The sequence below is a fragment of the Mytilus californianus genome, unplaced genomic scaffold (assembly GCF_021869535.1).
Source record: "Mytilus californianus isolate M0D057914Y unplaced genomic scaffold, xbMytCali1.0.p SCAF_5, whole genome shotgun sequence".
In the NCBI taxonomy this organism is placed as follows: Eukaryota; Metazoa; Mollusca; class Bivalvia; order Mytilida; family Mytilidae; genus Mytilus; species Mytilus californianus.
Genome location: NW_026262701.1, coordinates 79,353,941 through 79,375,432, shown reverse-complemented (window position 1 = coordinate 79,375,432; position 21,492 = coordinate 79,353,941). Strand labels below are relative to the sequence as shown.

The 21,492-nt window shown below is 30.2% G+C and overlaps 2 protein-coding genes across 4 annotated transcripts in view; both read right to left on the bottom strand.

Annotated features, from left to right (window-relative positions):
* The window catches only part of LOC127701473 (zinc finger protein 507-like), a 323,989-nt gene that overhangs the window by 67,918 nt on the left and 234,579 nt on the right, over positions 1-21,492 (bottom strand). The window contains exon 3 of one of the 3 annotated variants that reach the window (XR_007982052.1): positions 11,771-12,441. The exons of the other annotated variants lie outside the window; for them this stretch is intronic. The gene's annotated coding sequence lies outside the window, so the exon portion shown is untranslated. Of the gene's footprint in view, positions 1-11,770; positions 12,442-21,492 lie in introns of those variants that run through there. 3 annotated transcript variants of the gene reach the window in all.
* The window catches only part of LOC127701505 (phagosome assembly factor 1-like), a 54,500-nt gene continuing 50,938 nt past the window's right edge, over positions 17,931-21,492 (bottom strand). The window contains exons 13-14 of the mRNA XM_052205396.1: positions 20,074-20,205; positions 17,931-19,001 (exon numbers count right to left, since the gene is read on the bottom strand). Coding sequence (XP_052061356.1) covers positions 18,939-19,001; positions 20,074-20,205 — 195 coding nt within the window. The 3' untranslated portion in view covers positions 17,931-18,938. The remainder of the gene's footprint in view (positions 19,002-20,073; positions 20,206-21,492) is intronic.

Below are 21,492 nucleotides of genomic sequence, written 5' to 3'. Positions count from 1 at the left end.
CAGGACAAGGAAGTTTCTAACTGGTAAAATGGCTGTATTATTAAACTGGGGTTCTATGAACTTCTCTCTCCTATGTTTATAAAACAGATATATACACGAAGGCTTCAATTAATAAATAATAATAAAAAAGTGGAATTGGTTTGATCAAAACAATAAACCACCATAATTTTTATGTTTGTATGTCTCTTCATGTATTTGGCCAGGGAATGCATTTCTGAGTACATTGTTTTAGTTGATTCATTTTTTGTGTCACTGGGATTCAGTTATAAATTCTTGTCACTTGTTGAGGCTATCAGAAAAAAACCTTTTGTGATGTTTGCAGACCTGTTTAATGTCCTGATGTTGTAGGTTGTGAATTTTAATTTCAAAAGGATACATTAATTAGACAGCAACCAAACAGTACACAAAAAAAGACATCCATTACTAAGGACAGTATATGATCTTCAATAATTGACAAGAGTATTATATATTTATACAAGCTCTGAATAAGTCTAGATCAAGTACATGCATTGCTCTATAGTTTCCTTTGGTCTCTGGTGGATAGTTGTATCATTGGCAATCATACCAATATCCTAACTTTTATAAAGAATAAATACAACTGGAGACTACACCAAATTCCCTGGACAATGAACATTAAGATATAACTACAGATAGCCATTGACGAGGCTTCTGACTTGGTGGACGGTCACATAAACATTTAATTTTGTTAAATTAGTGTTTTGAAGACTCAACCATTCATCTTAATCGCTGTAGTGATGAAAGGTATACAAAGAGAATGTTCCTAGGGCCTAGGTGGCTGAGTTGGTGGTAGATAAGTAGTTCATCTTCTGTATTACCAGCCTGTTGACACTGAGGTGAGGTTCAACCCAGCATGTGGCGGTTGAATAAGACCAATATCCAAAATCTAAAGACAGGGTTAGATTCAGCATATCAGAGAACCCAAGAATTCAATTTTTGTCTCGCCTTGATGAAGTCAAAAAGCAAGACCGGTATGCTGTTTCCGGCGTCAGCAGCAGCATTAATGTATTAGTTTGTGATTAGGTCTAGTTTATGGTGAACCACTAGTAATAGGTCAATGATATTTGGTATGCAGTTGTACTAGCATTGACACATCTCATTTCCATGGAGATTATTTGGCCCTGCCCCCTCAGTCATGGTCTATTGACTTTGAAACTTTTGCTTAGTTTACATGTATTGGTTTGTGATTAGGTCAGTTTATTTGGAATCACTAGTGGTAGGTCAATGATATTTGGTATGCAGTTGTATAAGCTTTGGCATATCTCATTTCCATGGAGATTATTTGGCTCCGCCCTCAGTCATGGTCTATTGACTTTGAAACTTTTGCTTAGTTTACATGTATTAGTTTGTTATTAGGTCAGTTTATTGGGAACCACTAGTGGCAGGTCAATGATATTTGGTATGCAGTTGTATAAGCATTGGCATATCTCATTCCCATGGAGATTATTTGGCTCCGCCCCCTCAGTCATGGTCTATCAACTTTGAAACTTTTGCTTAGTTTACATGTATTAGTTTGTGATTAGGTCAGTTCAAAGGGAATTATTAGTGGTTGGCCAATGTTAATTGGTATGTAGTTGTATAAGCATTAGCACATCTAATTTCCATGGAGAATATTTGGCCCCGCCCCCTCAGTCATGGTTTGTGATTAGATCAGTTTAAAATGAACCGCAAATGTTAAGTCAATGATATTTGGTATGCAAATTTATTGGCATTTGCAAGTCTCATTTCATGGAGATTATATAGCCCCACACCCTCATCATGGTTCATTGACTTTGAAACTTTTACTTAGTTTACAAGTTAATGTTTGTGTTTAGGTTTGTTTAAAGGGAACGACTTATGACAAGTTAATGGTATTTGGTATGCAGTTGTATTAGCATTGGCACATCTCATTTCTATGGTGATTGTTTAACCATGTACCTTCAGTCATGCTTCATTGACTTTGAATATTTGCATAACTTACATGTTAAAGTTTTTCTATTTTAATTTCAACATTTGCATTATCAAAATTACAAAAAGAGGAGACATATCTCTGTGTTAAGTTTGATGAAATTGAACATATTTTAAATTGGACCCTGTGGACCAATTTGATAACTGGGCCCAAAATCCAAAATATAAATACATGGTTAGAACCATTAGCTTTGAATATAAGCTTTCAGTAACTGCAAGTACTCTTATGTCGGTGCTTTGTGTCTATTGTTTTATGTATAACTTAGTTGTTTTATGTGCTTTGTTCTGATCTATCGTGTTAAGCCATTTACAACTGATTTTACAGTTTGTTCTGATCTATCTAGTTAAGCCATTTACAACTGATTTTACAGTTTGTTCTGATCTATTGAGTTAAGCCATTTACAACTGATTTTACAGTTTGTTCTGATCTATTGAGTTAAGCCATTTACAACTGATTTAACAGTTTGTTCTGATCTATTGAGTTAAGCCATTTACAACTGATTTTACATTTTGTTCTGATCTATTGAGTTAAGCCATTTACAACTGATTTTACAGTTTGTTCTGATCTATCGAGTTAAGCCATTTACAACTGATTTTACATTTTGTTCTGATCTATTGAGTTAAGCCATTTACAACTGATTTTACAGTTTGTTCTGATCTATCGAGTTAAGCCATTTACAACTGATTTTACAGTTTGTTCTGATCTATCTAGTTAAGCCATTTACAACTGATTTTACAGTTTGTTCTGATCTATCTAGTTAAGCCATTTACAACTGATTTTACAACTGATTTTACAGTTTGTTCTGATCTATTGAGTTAAGCCATTTACAACTGATTTTACAGTTTGTTCTGATCTATTGAGTTAAGCCATTTACAACTGATTTTACAGTTTGTTCTGATCTATTGAGTTAAGCCATTTACAACTGATTTTACAGTTTGTTCTGATCTATTGAGTTAAGCCATTTACAACTGATTTTACAGTTTGTTCTGATCTATCGAGTTAAGCCATTTACAACTGACTTTACAGTTTATTCTGATATATCTAGTTAAGCCATTTACAACTGATTTTACAGTTTGTTCTGATCTATTGAGTTAAGCCATTTACAACTGATTTTACAGTTTGTTCTGATCTATCTAGTTAAGCCATTTACAACTGATTTTACAGTTTGTTCTGATCTATTGAGTAAAGCCATTTACAACTGATTTTACAGTTCGTTCTGATCTATTGAGTTTAGCCATTTACAACTGATTTTACAGTTTGCTCTGATCTATCTAGTTAAGCCATTGAATTAAGTTATTTACAACTGATTTTACAGTTTGTTCTGATCTATCGAGTTAAGCCATTTACAAATGATTTTACAGTTTGTTCTGATCTATTGAGTTAAGCCATTTACAACTGATTTTACAGTTTGTTCTGATCTATGGAGTTAAGCCATTTACAACTGATTTTACAGTTTGTTTTGATCTATTGAGTTAAGCCGTTTACAACTGATTTTACAGTTTATTCTGATCTATTGACTTAAGCCATTTACAACTGATTTTACAGTTTGTTCTGATCTATCTAGTTAAGCCATTTACAACTGATTTTACAGTTTGTTCTGATCTATTGAGTTAAGCCATTTACAACTGATTTTACAGTTTGTTCTGATCTATTGAGTTAAGCCATTTACAACTGATTTTACAGTTTGTTCTGATCTATCTAGTTAAGCCATTTACAACTGATTTTACAGTTTGTTCTGATATATCTAGTTAAGTCATTTACAACTGATTTTACAGTTTGTTCTGATCTATCTAGTTAAGCCATTTACAACTGATTTTACAGTTTGTTCTGATCAATCTTGTTAAGCCATTTACAACTGATTTTACAGTTTGTTCTTATCTTTTGAGTTAAGCCATTTACAACTGATTTTACAGTTTGTTCTGATCTATTGAGTTAAGCTATTTACAACTGATTTTACAGTTTGTTCTGATCTATGGAGTTAAGCCATTTACAACTGATTTTACAGTTTGTTCTGATCTATCTAGTTAAGCCATTTACAACTGATTTTACAGTTTGTTCTGATCTATCTAGTTAAGCCATTTACAACTGATTTTACAGTTTGTTCTGATCTTTTGAGTTAAACCATTTACAACTGATTTTACAGTTTGTTCTGATCTATTGAGTTAAGCCATTTACAACTGATTTTACAGTTTGTTCTGATCTATCGAGTTAAGCCATTTACAACTGATTTTACAGTTTGTTCTGATCTATCTAGTTAAGCCATTTACAACTGATTTTACAGTTTATTCTGATCTATTGACTTAAGCCATTTACAACTGATTTTACAGTTTGTTCTGATCTATCTAGTTAAGCCATTTACAACTGATTTTACAGTTTGTTCTGATCTATTGAGTTAAGCCATTTACAACTGATTTTACAGTTTGTTCTGATCTATTGAGTTAAGCCATTTACAACTGATTTTACAGTTTGTTCTGATCTATCTAGTTAAGCCATTTACAACTGATTTTACAGTTTGTTCTGATCTTTTGAGTTAAACCATTTACAACTGATTTTACAGTTTGTTCTGATCTATTGAGTTAAGCCATTTACAACTGATTTTACAGTTTGTTCTGATCTATCGAGTTAAGCCATTTACAACTGATTTTACAGTTTGTTCTGATCTATCTAGTTAAGCCATTTACAACTGATTTTACAGTTTGTTCTGATCTATCTAGTTAAGCCATTTACAACTGATTTTACAACTGATTTTACAGTTTGTTCTGATCTATTGAGTTAAGCCATTTACAACTGATTTTACAGTTTGTTCTGATCTATTGAGTTAAGCCATTTACAACTGATTTTACAGTGTGTTCTGATCTATTGAGTTAAGCCATTTACAACTGATTTTACAGTTTGTTCTGATCTATTGAGTTAAGCCATTTACAACTGATTTTACATTTTGTTCTGATCTATCGAGTAAAGCCATTTACAACTGATTTTACAGTTTGTTCTGATCTATTGAGTTAAGCCATTTACAACTGATTTTACAGTTTGTTCTGATCTATCGAGTAAAGCCATTTACAACTGATTTTACAGTTTATTCTGATATATCTAGTTAAGCCATTTACAACTGATTTTACAGTTTGTTCTGATCTATCTAATTAAGCCATTTAAAACTGATTTTACAACTGATTTTACAGTTTGTTTTGATCTATTGAGTTAAGTCACTTACAACTGATTTTACAGTTTGTTCTGATCTATCTAGTTAAGCCATTTACAACTGATTTTACAGTTTGTTCTGATCTATTGAGTTAAGCCATTTACAACTGATTTTACAGTTTGTTCTGATCTATTGAGTTAAGCCATTTACAACTGATTTTACAGTTTGTTCTGATCTATTGAGTTAAGCCATTTACAACTGATTTTACAATTTGTTCTGATCTTTCTAGTTAAGCCTTTTACAACTGATTTTACAGTTTGTTCTGATCTATCTAATTAAGCCATTTTAAACTGATTTTACAGTTTGTTCTGATCTATCTAATTAAGCCGTTTAAAAGTGGTTTTACAACTGATTTTACAGTTTGTTCTGATCTATTGAGTTAAGTCATTTTCAACTGATTTTACAGTTTGTTCTGATCTATCTAGTTAAGCCATTTACAACTGATTTTACAGTTTGTTTTGATCTATGGAGTTAAGCCATTTACAACTGATTTTACAGTTTGTTCTGATCTATTGAGTTAAGCCATTTACAACTGATTTTACAGTTTGTTCTGATCTATTGAGTTAAGCCATTTACAACTGATTTTACAGTTTGTTCTGATCTATCAAGTTAAGCTATTTATAACTGATTTTACATTTTGTTCTGATCTATTGAGTTAAGCCATTTACAACTGATTTTACAGTTTGTTCTGATCTATTGAGTTAAGTCATTTACAGCTGATTTTACAGTTTGTTCTGATCTATCTAGTTAAGCCTTTTACAACTGATTTTACAGTTTGTTCTGATCTATCTAATCAAGCCATTTAAAACTGATTTTACAACTGATTTTACAGTTTGTTCTGATATATCTAATTAAGCCATTTAAAACTGATTTTACAACTGATTTTACAGTTTGTTCTGATCTATTGAGTTAAGTCACTTACAACTGATTTTACAGTTTGTTCTGATCTATCTAGTTAAGCCATTTACAACTGATTTTACAGTTTGTTCTGATCTATCGAGTAAAGCCATTTACAACTGATTTTACAGTTTATTCTGATATATCTAGTTAAGCCATTTACAACTGATTTTACAGTTTGTTCTGATCTATCTAATTAAGCCATTTAAAACTGATTTTACAACTGATTTTACAGTTTGTCGTGATCTATTGAGTTAAGTCACTTACAACTGATTTTACAGTTTGTTCTGATCTATCTAGTTAAGCCATTTACAACTGATTTTACAGTTTGTTCTGATCTATTGAGTTAAGCCATTTACAACTGATTTTACAGTTTGTTCTGATCTATTGAGTTAAGCCATTTACAACTGATTTTACAGTTTGTTCTGATCTATTGAGTTAAGCCATTTACAACTGATTTTACAATTTGTTCTGATCTTTCTAGTTAAGCCTTTTACAACTGATTTTACAGTTTGTTCTGATCTATCTAATTAAGCCATTTTAAACTGATTTTACAGTTTGTTCTGATCTATCTAATTAAGCCGTTTAAAAGTGGTTTTACAACTGATTTTACAGTTTGTTCTGATCTATTGAGTTAAGTCATTTTCAACTGATTTTACAGTTTGTTCTGATCTATCTAGTTAAGCCATTTACAACTGATTTTACAGTTTGTTTTGATCTATGGAGTTAAGCCATTTACAACTGATTTTACAGTTTGTTCTGATCTATTGAGTTAAGCCATTTACAACTGATTTTACAGTTTGTTCTGATCTATTGAGTTAAGCCATTTACAACTGATTTTACAGTTTGTTCTGATCTATCAAGTTAAGCTATTTATAACTGATTTTACATTTTGTTCTGATCTATTGAGTTAAGCCATTTACAACTGATTTTACAGTTTGTTCTGATCTATTGAGTTAAGTCATTTACAGCTGATTTTACAGTTTGTTCTGATCTATCTAGTTAAGCCTTTTACAACTGATTTTACAGTTTGTTCTGATCTATCTAATCAAGCCATTTAAAACTGATTTTACAACTGATTTTACAGTTTGTTCTGATATATCTAATTAAGCCATTTAAAACTGATTTTACAACTGATTTTACAGTTTGTTCTGATCTATTGAGTTAAGTCACTTACAACTGATTTTACAGTTTGTTCTGATCTATCTAGTTAAGCCATTTACAACTGATTTTACAGTTTGTTCTGATCTATGGAGTTAAGCCATTTACAACTGATTTTACAGTTTGTTCTGATCTATTGAGTTAAGCCATTTACAACTGATTTTACAGTTTGTTCTGATCTATTGAGTTAAGCCATTTACAACTGATTTTACAGTTTGTTCTGATCTATGGAGTTAAGCCATTTACAACTGATTTTACAGTTTGTTCTGATCTATTGAGTTAAGCCATTTACAACTGATTTTACAGTTTGTTCTGATCTATCTAGTTAAGCCATTTACAACTGATTTTACAGTTTGTTCTGATCTATTGAGTTAAGCCATTTACAACTGATTTTACAGTTTGTTCTGATCTATTGAGTTAAGCCATTTACAACTGATTTTACAGTTTGTTCTGATCTATTGAGTTAAGCCATTTACAACTGATTTTACAGTTTGTTCTGATCTATCTAGTTAAGCCATTTACAACTGATTTTACAGTTTGTTCTGATCTATTGAGTTAAGCCATTTACAACTGATTTTACAGTTTGTTCTGATCTATCGAGTTAAGCCATTTACAACTGATTTTACAGTTTGGTCTTATGTTGTGCTGTTACACCACTGTCCCAGGGTAGGGAATGGTTGATTGCTCACACAAATGATTAACCCAGCCACATTTTTTATGTGCCTGTCCAAAGTCAGGAGCCTGTAATTCAGTGGGTGCTGTTGGTTCATGTCTCATGTCTGTTATATTTATTTTTGTAAATTGTATTGTTAAAAATTAGGCTGTTTGTTTTCTTGTTTGAATTGATTAACATTTTTAATGTCGGGGTTCAAAAGACTTTGAAAATGGTATTTGCTACTTCTTAGCTAAGCATGGGGCATTTAAAAGAAGAAAGAGCAGAGACTCATCTTCTCAGAGTCAGAATTATGTGTCCAGGTAGGTTGACATGTCTTCCTGCAGACTGTTACTTTGTAAACAATCACTGGATATGTCCTCATTGGCATTCATACCGCATCTCCTTATTTTTATATTAATAGTGCTGAACACTTGGGATAATTTAGTGAACTACAGCCTGAACTAGACTAAGTAGAGCTGGACACTTGGAAGTAAATTGGTTATCAGATAAATTGTTCTTCTAAATATACCTGAGGAATTCACAATAATACAAAACTTAATTTAATAAGATGTACATGATGTATGCACAATTAACTAAATAAAAAACACAATGGAGTTGCATAGTTTAATAAAAATAAATTACTTCATTTCAATGACATTTGAACACAATAAAATTTTCAAATCATAAAATCAATTTCACTTTTTAAAACAATTATTACATTAAGATCAAAGAAACTATAATTGACTAAAATTTTTGGAACAATATGAAAAGTTTTACCAATATTTTTTTATACCCTCGTAATGTAGTATAATCTCATAAAATGAGTGATTATCATGAATGTAAGGGATCATCTCAAAAGTTTTTATATAACTTCTAGACTGAACAAATTTAGTCAATAACTTCATCCCACTTGTTTGGGGGTCAAATTCAAAGGGATAGTCTGTGACTGTTATATTATATGAACGTATGAAACTAATTTCATTTTGTTTCTGAAATTACCTTCATATTTTATAAATTTCAATAGATGAAAACCTGAAATTTAAAATTAAACAAATGAAAGAATTCAAGTCGAGGAAATCTTAAGATACCCAAGTTTAAGATTTCCAGTCTAGGAAGCTTTTCTAAGTAAGAGATGATAGAAATTATAGCTAAGGGTGTTTGAGACTTTTTAAGTAAGATATGATAAAAATTATAGCCAAGGGTATTTGAGATTTTCAAGTCTTTCTTGCCTTCTTGCAGGTATTTCTTTTTATTGACCTTTAACATTAAAACCCATTTACATACTTTCATATATCACGAGAAAAGGTGCATGTTTACTGTCTCACTCAGGATGTTGGGCGAGACAGGGATAACTCTGTTCATATCTTCACATTATAAAAGTATACATTTTAGTAGTTATATAACAACTTTTGTTATAATCCTTTGCAGGGATTGTTCATCATCTATACATTAATATGAAAAATTCATACATCCATTTAACAAATTTCTTCAAATCATATTTCATCTCTTCATTTCAATAGTTAACCATTAAACTTTGAACTATTTGTATCTTATAAAATCAGTAATAGTATAAAAATTCAGTTTTTCGTATAATTAATCTTATTAACCTCCAAAGAAAAGCACTCCAAATAAAAAAGTTACCATAAGGCTTAAACGTTTTTTGTGAATGAATATTCTTTCCTTTGTAAAGGACAAACTTAAGGTATGCTGATCAATTATAAATCATAAAAATTTAATCTTCAAAAAACTTCATTACACAGAAAACCTTTTTATTTCCTTATTAAGGCCAAGTCAAAGTAATGGAAGATATTCTTGTAATCATAATTTTTGTTGCTATGATGCATCTAAACATAACCAATAAAATGCTTCACTGGGGCGCAGCTTGATACGACCGCAGAGGTCGAACCCTGAACAGTTGGGGCAAGTATGGACACAACATTCAAGCTTGATACAGCTCTGAATTTGGATTGTGATTAAATATTTGACACAGCATAGGTTTCTGACACAGAAAGAATGTGGTCTAAGAACTTGAATTTTTTTAATTTACCTATTATGGTCCAATGTCCAAAATCAAAATACATGGTTAGATTCAGCATATCAAAGAACCCCATATATTCAATTTTTGTTAAAATCAAACAAAGTTTAATTTTGGACCCCAACTTGGACAAACGTGAAAACTGGGCCCATAATCAAAAATCTAAACACATGTTTAGATTCAGCATATCAAAGAACCCCAAGAATTCAATTTTTGCTAAAATCAAACTAAGTTTAATTTTGGACCCTTTGGACCTTAATGTAGACCAATTTAAAAAACGGGACTTAAAATTAAAAATCTAAATACACGGTTAGATTTGGAATATCAAAGAACCCCAATAATTCAATTTTTGATGAAATCAAACAAAGTTTAATTTTGGACCCTTTTGACCTCAATATGAAGCAATTTGATAGCGGGGCCCACAAATAAAAAATCTAAATTCATGGTTAGATTCAGCATATCAAAGAACCCCATATATTCAATTTTGGTTGAAATCAAAAAAAGTTTAATTTTGGACCCCAACTTGGACCAACTTGAAAACTGGGCCCATAATCAAAAATCTAAACACATGTTTAGATTCAGCAAATCAAAGAACCCCAAGAATTCAATTTTTGTTAAAATCAAACTAAGTTTAATTTTGGACCCTTTGGACCTCAATGAAGACCAATTTAAAAAACGGGACCCAAATTAAAAATACGGTTAGATTTGGCATATCAAAGAACCCCAATAATTCAATTTTCAATGAAATCAAACAAAGTTTAATTTTGGACCCTTTTGACCTCAATATGAACCAATTTGATAGCGGGGCCTACAAATAAAAAATCTAAATACATGGTTAGATTCAGCATATCAAAGAACCTCATATATTCAATTTTTGTTGAAATCAAACAAAGTTTAATTTTGGACCCCAATTTGGACCAACTTGAAAACTGGGCCCATAATCAAAAATCTAAATACATGTTTAGATTCAGCATATCAAAGAACCCCATATATTCAATTTTTGTTGAAATCAAACAAAGTTTAAATACTGGACCCTATCTTAGACCAACTTGAAAACTGGGCCCATAATCAAAAATCTAAACACATGTTTAGATTCAGCAAATCAAAGAACCCCAAGAATTCAATTTTTGTCAAAATCAAACTAAGTTTAATTTTGGACCCTTTGGACCTCAATGTAGACCAATTTAAAAAACAGGACCCAAAATTAAAAACCTAAATACACGGTTAGATTTGGAATATCAAAGAACCCCAATAATTCAATTTTAGATGAAATCAAACAAAGTTTAATTTTGGACCCTTTTGACCTCAATATTAACCAATTAGATAACGGGGTCCACAAATAAAAAATCTAAATACATGGTTAGATTCAGCATATCAAAGAACCCCATATATTCAATTTTTGTTGAAATCAAACAAAGTTTAATTTTGGACCCCAATTTGGACCAACTTGAAAACTGGGCCAAAAATCAAAAATCTAAATACATGTTTAGATTCAGCATATCAAAGAACCTCATATATTCAATTTTTGCTAAAATCAAACAAAGTTTAATTTTGGACCCTTTGGACATTAATGTAGACCAATTTGAAAACTGGACCCAAAATTAAAAATCTAAATACACTGTTAGATTCGGCATAACAAATAAATAAATGTGATCAAAGATTTTACAAATCTAATGCGCCATACTGTGCAATTAAAGATTACTTCTTGAAATTTTTCAATATTTGAAATTTGAAAAAAAAATAATATTTGAAGAATAATTCTTTTTAATTTCTGAAATCTGAAATGAGAAAAAATTGGCCCCCCACAATTTCTTTTTATCCCCCCCCCCCTTTTTCCCCCAAACAAAATTCTTTCCCTCAAGATATGGTCATAATCTCAATTCAAATTTCCAATGGAGTTGGCAACCATAATTACCCATTTAAATTTACCATAGTGCTAACTTAATCTATTTTATAATAGAATTAATAAAAATATAGTGTCAAATCTTTCATATGGATTTTTTTGTAAAAAAAAAAGATGAAAACATTTGCAGATATTTTTACTGGTCTTCCTTTATAAATATGCATTTCTTTAAACATAATTTAAAAGCAGTGTAAGGGAAGTAACCAAAACGTTGTATTTGGATTACCTCCCTTACACTGTTTTAGATTATCTTTATTGTTCATTAACCATTACTTTATACATAATTTAAAAGCAGTGTAAGGGAGATAATTTCAATGATGTATTTGATTTATCTCCCTTACACTGCTTTAAATTATGTTTTGTACTAAAGTATTTGTCCATTAACCAGGACAACCTTGTTTTTCCCCCTTTTTTGCCCCTAATTCCTAAACGGTTTGAGCCATAACCCCCCAAAGCAAATCCTAACCATCCCTTTGTGGTATGGAAACTTGTAGTATAATTTCAGAGAGATCCATAGACCGTTCCACAGTTATTGTCTGGAAACTAGAAAATGCTCATTTATGGCCCCTTTTTGGCCCCTAATTCCTTAACTGTTAGTACCATAACCCCCAAAATCAATCCCAACCTTCCTTTTGTGGTATTTAACCTTATGGTCAAATTTCAAAAAGATCCATTCACTTAAACTAAAGTTAGAGTGCGAAAACCAATATGTATTCGGACAACGACGACGACGACGACGACGACGACGCCAACGTCATACCAATATACGACCACAAAATTTTTTTGCGGTCGTATAAAAATGTGTACCCCCCTTTTACTCAATGCTTGAATTGTGGCTTTTTCCACTACTGTATACCAGCCGTATATATTTAATTCAACTTTTTAAGGTACATGTATATTGAATTTTGGAAAATCATGTTTATCTATTTATTTATATAATATCCCTAGTTTTTTTTAAAGGAAAGCTGACATATGGCCATGTTTCTAAGCTTTCAGAAAATTTATGAGCACTTGTGCTTGACTTTTTACGAGTGATCTTTATTTTATGTTTTAATTGAAAACAAGATAAACATATGTAAGGTTGTACACCTTGTGGATTTCTTATCATAATGTGGACTATTGGACATGAAGCACAGACATCAAATTAACAATAAATTACTTTGACTTGACCATAAACATATTTTCCTTTCCATACATGAAAGACCAATTTATAAACCTGGGGCTGATACATAAATGATAAAAAAGGAACTCAATTAATACATACTTTTTCACTCCACAGGTATAAAAGTTAGTACATACGATGCATGAATGATTACACAAAGAAAGGCTATAGATATGTCACAAAGATTCATATACATCATACTTGTGCAACATTTTAAGTATGTTGACCACAAAAAAATTGAGCATTCATACTTCATAACGACAAAATGTCTATACACAAGCTTTATATCATTCAAATGTAAACAATAATGGTGAAGCTATAAATAAATACAGCAATGCTGATTCATTGTTGCTCAATCTAATGCATTCTGGGTAATATTTTGAAAACCTTTCTCCAAACTTTGTGATTGGTTAACAAGACCTTAACAATAGATATCTGATGAATGCTGTAACATTATTTTTATTTTAGAATTTAGACTTCTGAAACTGTGAATTTTATATTCTTTACTATTGGAACATAAAACAATAGAACTTGTGGAATGATTAATATCATCAAGGAACAAAAATAATATGGATTAAGGGTGTATATATTTGTTCGCTACTGGGAACAAGAACTATGTATTCCTTTTATGTTAAATATGTTAAAAATATTTTACATTGTGAAAATACTGTGAAAAAAACAAACTTTTTACTGTAAAAAGTGATGTTTCCGTAATGAGATTTAATTTACCCCAGTATTATGTGATTTATTAGAAAAATTTATTTGACCACATATGTTATGTTTACAATATAAAGCAAACTGAAAGTTTTTTTTATCTCTATATAATTATATCACACAGGTAAAACAAACTTCTTGCATTAAATTCCCATGCTGTTTTTACTTTTTTTCAAAAAAGAATGATTTTAACTGAGTATTCACTTATTCATCTAAATGCATTTTTGCAGAGCAAACCAAGAAACCTTATTCACATTTTCTTAAATAAAGTCCAATAATATTTTATATCAACTGACACAATGATAATTTTTACAGCCTCCTGTTTTAGCATATATGATGGTATTATTCAGCAAGATTTGAGAAGTTGTCTACAAAAATCTTTAAGTTTTTTGTGTTAGCACTATAAAGTTATTTTATATTGAAAAGTTAGTAAAAACTTTGAGAAAAATACAAAATAGTCAAATAAAAGCAAATTTCTATACATAAAGTAAATACATGTTTGAAGCACCCTGAGAAGGCTATCACAAAATGCAAAATGAAATATACAACAAAAAAAACAACATTGGCAAGCTTTGATTCTTTTCACAGTATTTGAACTCTGAACACAAAATTACTATACATATATTTAAGGTAGATCTTCCCTTCAAATTCAACAATGCCTGCCGGAGCTGTTGATGTTGTCAAGGGATTTGGTTGTACACTTCTTTTTTTTTTGATACCAGCTAATTCTCTGTTCTTTAAATAAATATTAACACAAACACTATTTGTCAAAAGTTTGGAAAGTCAAAGATATAAAAATACTGCGGATATAATTTTCTTTGTCAGTACCAATTTTCAAGGATTGAAGAAAAACTATTGTCATGGATATTTGATATTGTGGTCGTGATAAATTTTACCTACCGGTACACAGCTATAGCAAATCTTGTATTTTTAAAAAAATTAATTAGTATCAAACAAACAATAGTGAATCCAAAAGTACACACAGAACAATTCTCAAAACGGGATACAAAGAAGTTGAAAACTGTCTAAGATAAGTTGCCATTAAAAGATCAGCAGCCACTGATCAATTAAACAATCATACATTCATAGCTTTATCTTTAGGTAAAAGAGAAAATCCACTATAATCATAAAACATGTAGCATCAGAAAATGTTCAACATGTAATCTTTGCTCGTAAAAAAAAAAAAAAGCAATCAATATCATTATCCACAATACAATGCCCAACAGATAAAAACTCAGATAATAGTTAAATATTAGCAATGAAATTTGCATGCATGTTATTATTTGTTCTTTAAAACAAAATGTTAAAATAAAAAATTTTAAGGCACACAACTGAGGACCATAAAAATTACAATCCATCATAGATATGAATAAAGTAAGATGGAAGTAATTGTCAATAAGAATACCAAACTGAAACAAGTCTTTACATAATTTGAGTAAAATTCAAAGAGACAACCTATTTTCAAATGAATGAGTGTTTAACTGCTAGTGGTGGCAAATATAACATGCATATCTCTATAGCTTAGAAAATGTTCATGCAATAGGATTATGTACTAGACCAACACACTAAGCTGATTTTTATCTTGATACATGTAATTCACACATTAGCAGTATACAGGAATAATGTCATCCTACTAGGGTAAATTTCTGACTCTGAGCCAACCAGTCTTTGTTTTTACTCCTAAATACTGAATGCTTAACTGAAAAGCAGCAAATACCTCTTTTCAAGTCTTTGGAGTGACTCACTTGTGGATCTTATCCATGACCTCCTGCACTTGGACAAGCATGCTATCATGAAGCAGTTACCTTCAGATCAGACATCAACAACAGATTCATAATAAGATGAAAAGATTAACAGCAACCACTGACAAAATTTCAAACTTGGGACAGGCAACTAAGCAATTGACTCGGTTAATCTATTAGTCTTAGTAATAACTGGTTGTAACTCCTACGATCAGAAATATTATATATAAAGGATTCCATCTTGTATTGCTTGGCTGTCAAATAAAAATTTTAAATATATCATAGCTAAAAATTTCTTTTTTAATACATAACTTTCTGAATTAAAATAAAATCTGCTAAGGTCAAATAAGCCTTCCTACTTTTTGTGTTCAGAGCAAAGCAATAAACCAGATGCTGGCTTCAGTTCATGACATAGACTTAAATGCAGTAGGTAAAAAATGCATACATTCAATCTGAACAAAGCACTGGTGACTATATATTGAAAGGTTTGATATATATGTATGTCTGAAATATTTGCATATATGAAAAAAAAAACTATTGCATTATTTTAAGTAAATTATTTATCTTTGTGTTAGTCGATTCCCTTTTGTAGTTTTTTTGTAAATATTTCTTCCCTTTTTCTCTTATATCTATACATAAATACACTTAAAAACCTCATTCATGTTAATTAGGCATACACATTCATAACGTTTATGTTACACAAAGAATAAATATATGACAATATTCAGTATGTACAAATAAGCATAATATCACAATCAACTGAATTCTTCTTTTGACACCTCAGGAATACAAACTATTCCAAATATTACCCTTCAAAATCAATTTCCTATATTTCCTCTTTTTTTAAGTTCAAGTCTTATGTTTAAATTAGATATTTAAATTTTTTTCTGATCTTGGCCAAAAATAGCCCTTCAACCTATCCTCCCCCCCATCATCAAATCATACCTGGTACTGGGAAAGTTAAAATTCAAATATGCCATTTTAAAAAATTTCAAAACTGATAGTGGTTGCCATTTTTCTTTGTCCTATGACCTTCAAAACAGTTACTTCATGATATTTATTTTACTGAATCAGTGTAAGAACTTACTTTGATAAATTTAAACGAAACATGGTTGACAAAGGAATGGTAAAATCAATGGTTATAAGATAAACAAGCACCTAAAACTATAGTTTAACAAGATAAAATGACATGGATGGTCTGAAATCACAGTCACTCACAAATACTGACATTAGTATTGAGCACAATTTCTGTGTGAAAGGAAATATAGTAAAAGTTAAAAACTTTTGTAGAAGTTATATTTCATCAAATGATAAAAAAGGCTAAAATTTATATTGACCAATGACAAAGTTAATTACCCTCCCCTTTTTATAATTGAAAAAATTAGATATGTCTTTCTTGTACATAGCATTTTTAAAAATTACAAATGTTCTTTTGCCAAACCCACAAAATACAGAATGGCGGTAATAAATGATAAATTTCTAAAAGCTCAATATAAAATTTAATAATCACTTCATCGTTGTAAGATATATAAGATGTACCGCAACTGCAGACACACAAAACATTTTTTTTTTAACTTTTGTATCATGTTAGTTGTTCAACGAACATATTCTGTTGAAATATTTTCTCTTTTAATAGTGATTGTATCCCATATATAAACCTGAAAATAATTGCGTATTTTGAAAATCTCATTAATAAAGAAATTTTCTTCACTCAATTCACATACTCACACAGAAATACTTTAAAGAGATCATTGAATAAGATGATTATGGGAAAATGATTTATTCTTGTTGCATGAAGTAGGTTTGATAAGGCCCAAAAAGTCCCTTTTTCTAGCTGAATTTTCAAATAAGGATTTAATGGCCATTATCGTAATAAATCATAGCTAAAACAATGACTAGATAGAAAATATGTCTATTTTGAAAATTTATGTATCAGTGTTCTTTTTATGATGTCACAATTTGCATCAATTTCAAGTTTTAAAATAAAATTCAGCTTAAAAATAATAGACATCTTATACCACTATTTAAAATTTAGTGATTTTAACAATCAAAGTAAAATATAACTCTTAGCACTTTAAAAAAAATAAAATATATTTTTCAATAACAATAGAATTTAATAATGCTTAAAACTAGTAACATTAATGATACGCTTGTATGCAAGCACATGTATAATATTTGCTTAATGTGTTCATGCAAAGGAAACTATTTTTTATCTCCTTTGATTTAAAAATAAATTTAATTTGAAAATAAAAAAAACATTATAAATCTTTCCAATATTTAAAATATACAAGTATATCAGATTTCAGTAATTATTCTTAACCATGTCTTGCAAATTTCCTTTTTAGATCTTTTAAACTAATTTCATATAGGCAAAAAACCTGCAAAGCCTTCCACATTTGCATCATTTTTCCATCTTCTATTTATTGTTCAGATATTTTACCAAAAAATGTCTTATTCAAAGATATTGAGGCTACTGATGTTGTCAATTATGACATGTTTTTGCCTTCACATTGAAAAAACAAAAGTAACAAATGATATTTCTACACTATGGTTGCCTGAATATAGGATCAAAATAATGGCTCCTAATAGGTTTTCTTTTGATCTAGAACATTTCAAAACAAAATAAAACACAATGTATTTAACACTCAGTTGTTTTTAAAAGTCTGATACAAAGACCAGACCATCTGTATTTGTAGATTTGGTTTAATATACAAAATAAGGTTAATATTTATGAAACAATCACTCTACCTCAATTATTTATGGAGAAAAACATTGCAACAAATACATAATAAATGTTATGGACAGAAGTACAATATTGCTACAGTTTAATTAAGGTAAATGAAATATCATTGAACATTGGACTTAATTCTGTAGGCAGGTTCATATAGCAATGGTACACTGATCAGTATGAAAATAATTCCATTCATACAGGTACATACAGCAATGGTACACTGATCAGTATGAAAATAATTCCATTCATACAGGTACATACAGCAATGGTACACTGATCAGTATGAAAATAATTCCATTCAGACAGGAACATATAGCAATGGTACACTGATCAGTATGAAAATAATTTCATTCAGACATAACAAATCACACACAGACACACCATTTTTTTAAATCTGCTTCTAAAATCGATATCTAAAACATTTAATGATGAGAAATGTGGAGTTTTTTTCATTTTGCCTAGGCCATCCCTGCCGTTTAAACTGGTCCACTGGTTTTTTTCATAATTTGAGCTTCAATTGGAATTCTTCAGTCAGTGATGTATTTCTGTCTCCTCTTCTGTAGTCATGGCAACAAATAAATAACAGTAATGATTGGTACATTAGTTAATTCAAATACTTTAATTCATTCAGATTGGACCAGTAATTACACTAAGTTCCAATGATATTTATCTCTGATAGGTCAGTTCATTAGCCAATCACTATTGTTGTTGCTGTTGGTTTGCATCTGTGTGATCAACTGAGAAAGTTTAAGCCAATCAAACTAGACATGAGATCAAGATACACTAGATTTAGGTCTATATAAAGTTACTGATGCTATATGTTGGTTCTGCATTACCTGAAATATAATATCAAAAAAATACATTCATTATAATTAAGTGCCAGTCTTTGTAAGAATCAGGCAATTTAGAAAAAATTCAAAGCATGGCCGAAAAAATTCCACCGACCTAACCATCCTATTTTGAAGTTATCCTCATCCTGAGTTAGGTTGTTTCTGCGTGTCTGGTAATTCGAGAAATCGAATTGGTCTGGTCTTGTTACTTTTGGTTAGAATGATAGCAAATTACAGAGTTAGCTCCCCATAATTGTTAATTTCTAGTGCATTTCAACCAAATAATATCTTGAATTACTAGAACAGGAAAAGGAAACGAATGTTATATTTGTGCACCGTTATACAATTTGACCAAAAATTAATGTCAACTTGAGTGGGTTTCTGTTTGTCATGTTTTCACCTTTTTTAGGCAGATTGGCACTTAAAACATGCTCAGAATTAAAACAAAATAGAAAAAGATCTCCATAATCATGTCTACCATACAATCTTTCTGTACACAGAATATACTTGATCTATGAGAAATTGACCTAATCATGAAAATTCAACATTGCCCAATAAACCCTCAAAAACTGAAAAAGGTGAACCCTGTCTGATGAACATGAATGGATACCTTGCAATAATTCTACAAACAAATATATAGTTGTTCTATTCCTCATAATAACTGAAAAAATTACATGATGAAAAACTAATTTTTTAAAAGGGTCATTGAAACAAGAGAATAGGGTCAAAGGCAAAGGACATATACTAGACAGAAACTTCAAACTATAATGCAACTGTATACCAGATATGAATTATCCAGTTCTTTCACCATCTGAAAAAATAAAGCTTAATACATATTGCCCTTGGATTAGCATCCCTATGTCTTACTTTCTGCAACCTTTGTTGCAGACGACACAAAAACTTAAATCCACAGCTGATTAATAACATCAATGGTACCAATTTTAATGCACCAGATCAGCAGAAATCTATTTTGACAAAAATGTCTCATCAGTGATGCCTAAGGCCAAAATTTGAAAGTCTAAACTTAATACAAACATTGAATAGCTAATTAAACCAATAGGATTAGAGTATGCTTTACCTCAAATATAAGATCCTGTACGCCATAACAGAATGTAGATCCAAAGGGATTACTAGTATTTGTAGATGCTGATCTATTTAATATCACTGGCTGTTGGTCTGGTCTTATTAAGTAATTCTGAACAGAATCCCACTGAAATAAATTATTTGAGTGTATGTATATTAGAAAAATTAAATAGCTTTCTTCACAAAATTAATTGGTAATTAGCTTTATGTCTTAAGCAGTGTTTCAAATACTGTCAAAGCAGAAATTATTATGTGCATTTATTATTTCAATTTTTGAAGATTGGATAAAAATGAGTGATAAATTAATGCGATTTCAGGAAAATCTGCATACAGATATATGAGTTAGCTACGGAATGTTAGTTCTTATTATTGTGATACTCACCCAGTCACATAATTCAGTGTTATAAAAAGCTAATGATAATTTCTGAATTAACAAATAGAAAGGATTCATCAAATTCAATAAAAAATGCATCCTTTGTACACAGTGCTTCACTGACAACTTTTACAAAGAAGGATAAGAACAATACCAGCGTTATGTCAAATTGTAATATACAACTGTGACCAATGAACTGTGAAATTAAAATTAAACCCTCCCATCTTATACAAGTTTTTTTTTATGTCACTGTAATGTTTCATATCTTGAAGTTTTAATTGATGAAGTTCCATGCTCCACATTTCCCTTATACTCATTTCCTTTCACAAAATTCTTCAACAACACCTTAGCAGTGAATAATCATCCATGAAATTGAGGTCAAAGAATCATTTTGACTTAATTTTTAGTTAGTAACATCTTATTGCGAACCAAATGTAACTCTTCCACAGAGTCATCTCCTCTTGGTCAAGGTATTTAAATTTTTGTCAGTTCAATTGACCTATTGAATAGCTATTGTTCTCTCTGTGTTTATTCACTTCTTAGAGAAATCCATCACTCATTAATTTACCTGATGCAAAAATTATCTTCTAAGCAGATGAAAATTCATGTTATCAACTCACAAAACTGTATATGATGTTGTATTTATTCAATATCAATAATATATTTTCAATCTGTTCAATATACACACTGATTTCATCATTAAAAGTTGATTTAGCATGGTTCCTATTGAAATTTTGTGTGTTTGTTTAGTTATAGAATACATTTTTAAAAAGCCTTAATTTGAACATCATCATTTTCCATTTTTTATTTGTCAAACACAAAAAAACAAATTTCAATACATGTCTTATTGGTATAAGCTGTGAAATTCTTAATATTGGGTTTCATTTTTCAAGGTTCATAAAAAAAATTATTAGTTCATGAATTTTTTTTTGTTCCTGGTTTCAGATTTTCGATGTTACAAATTCATAGAAAATATTCAAATTGTTCTGTCACAAACTTGCTGTATTTGTTCTTGATTGACCTTGAACATAAGTACATTAC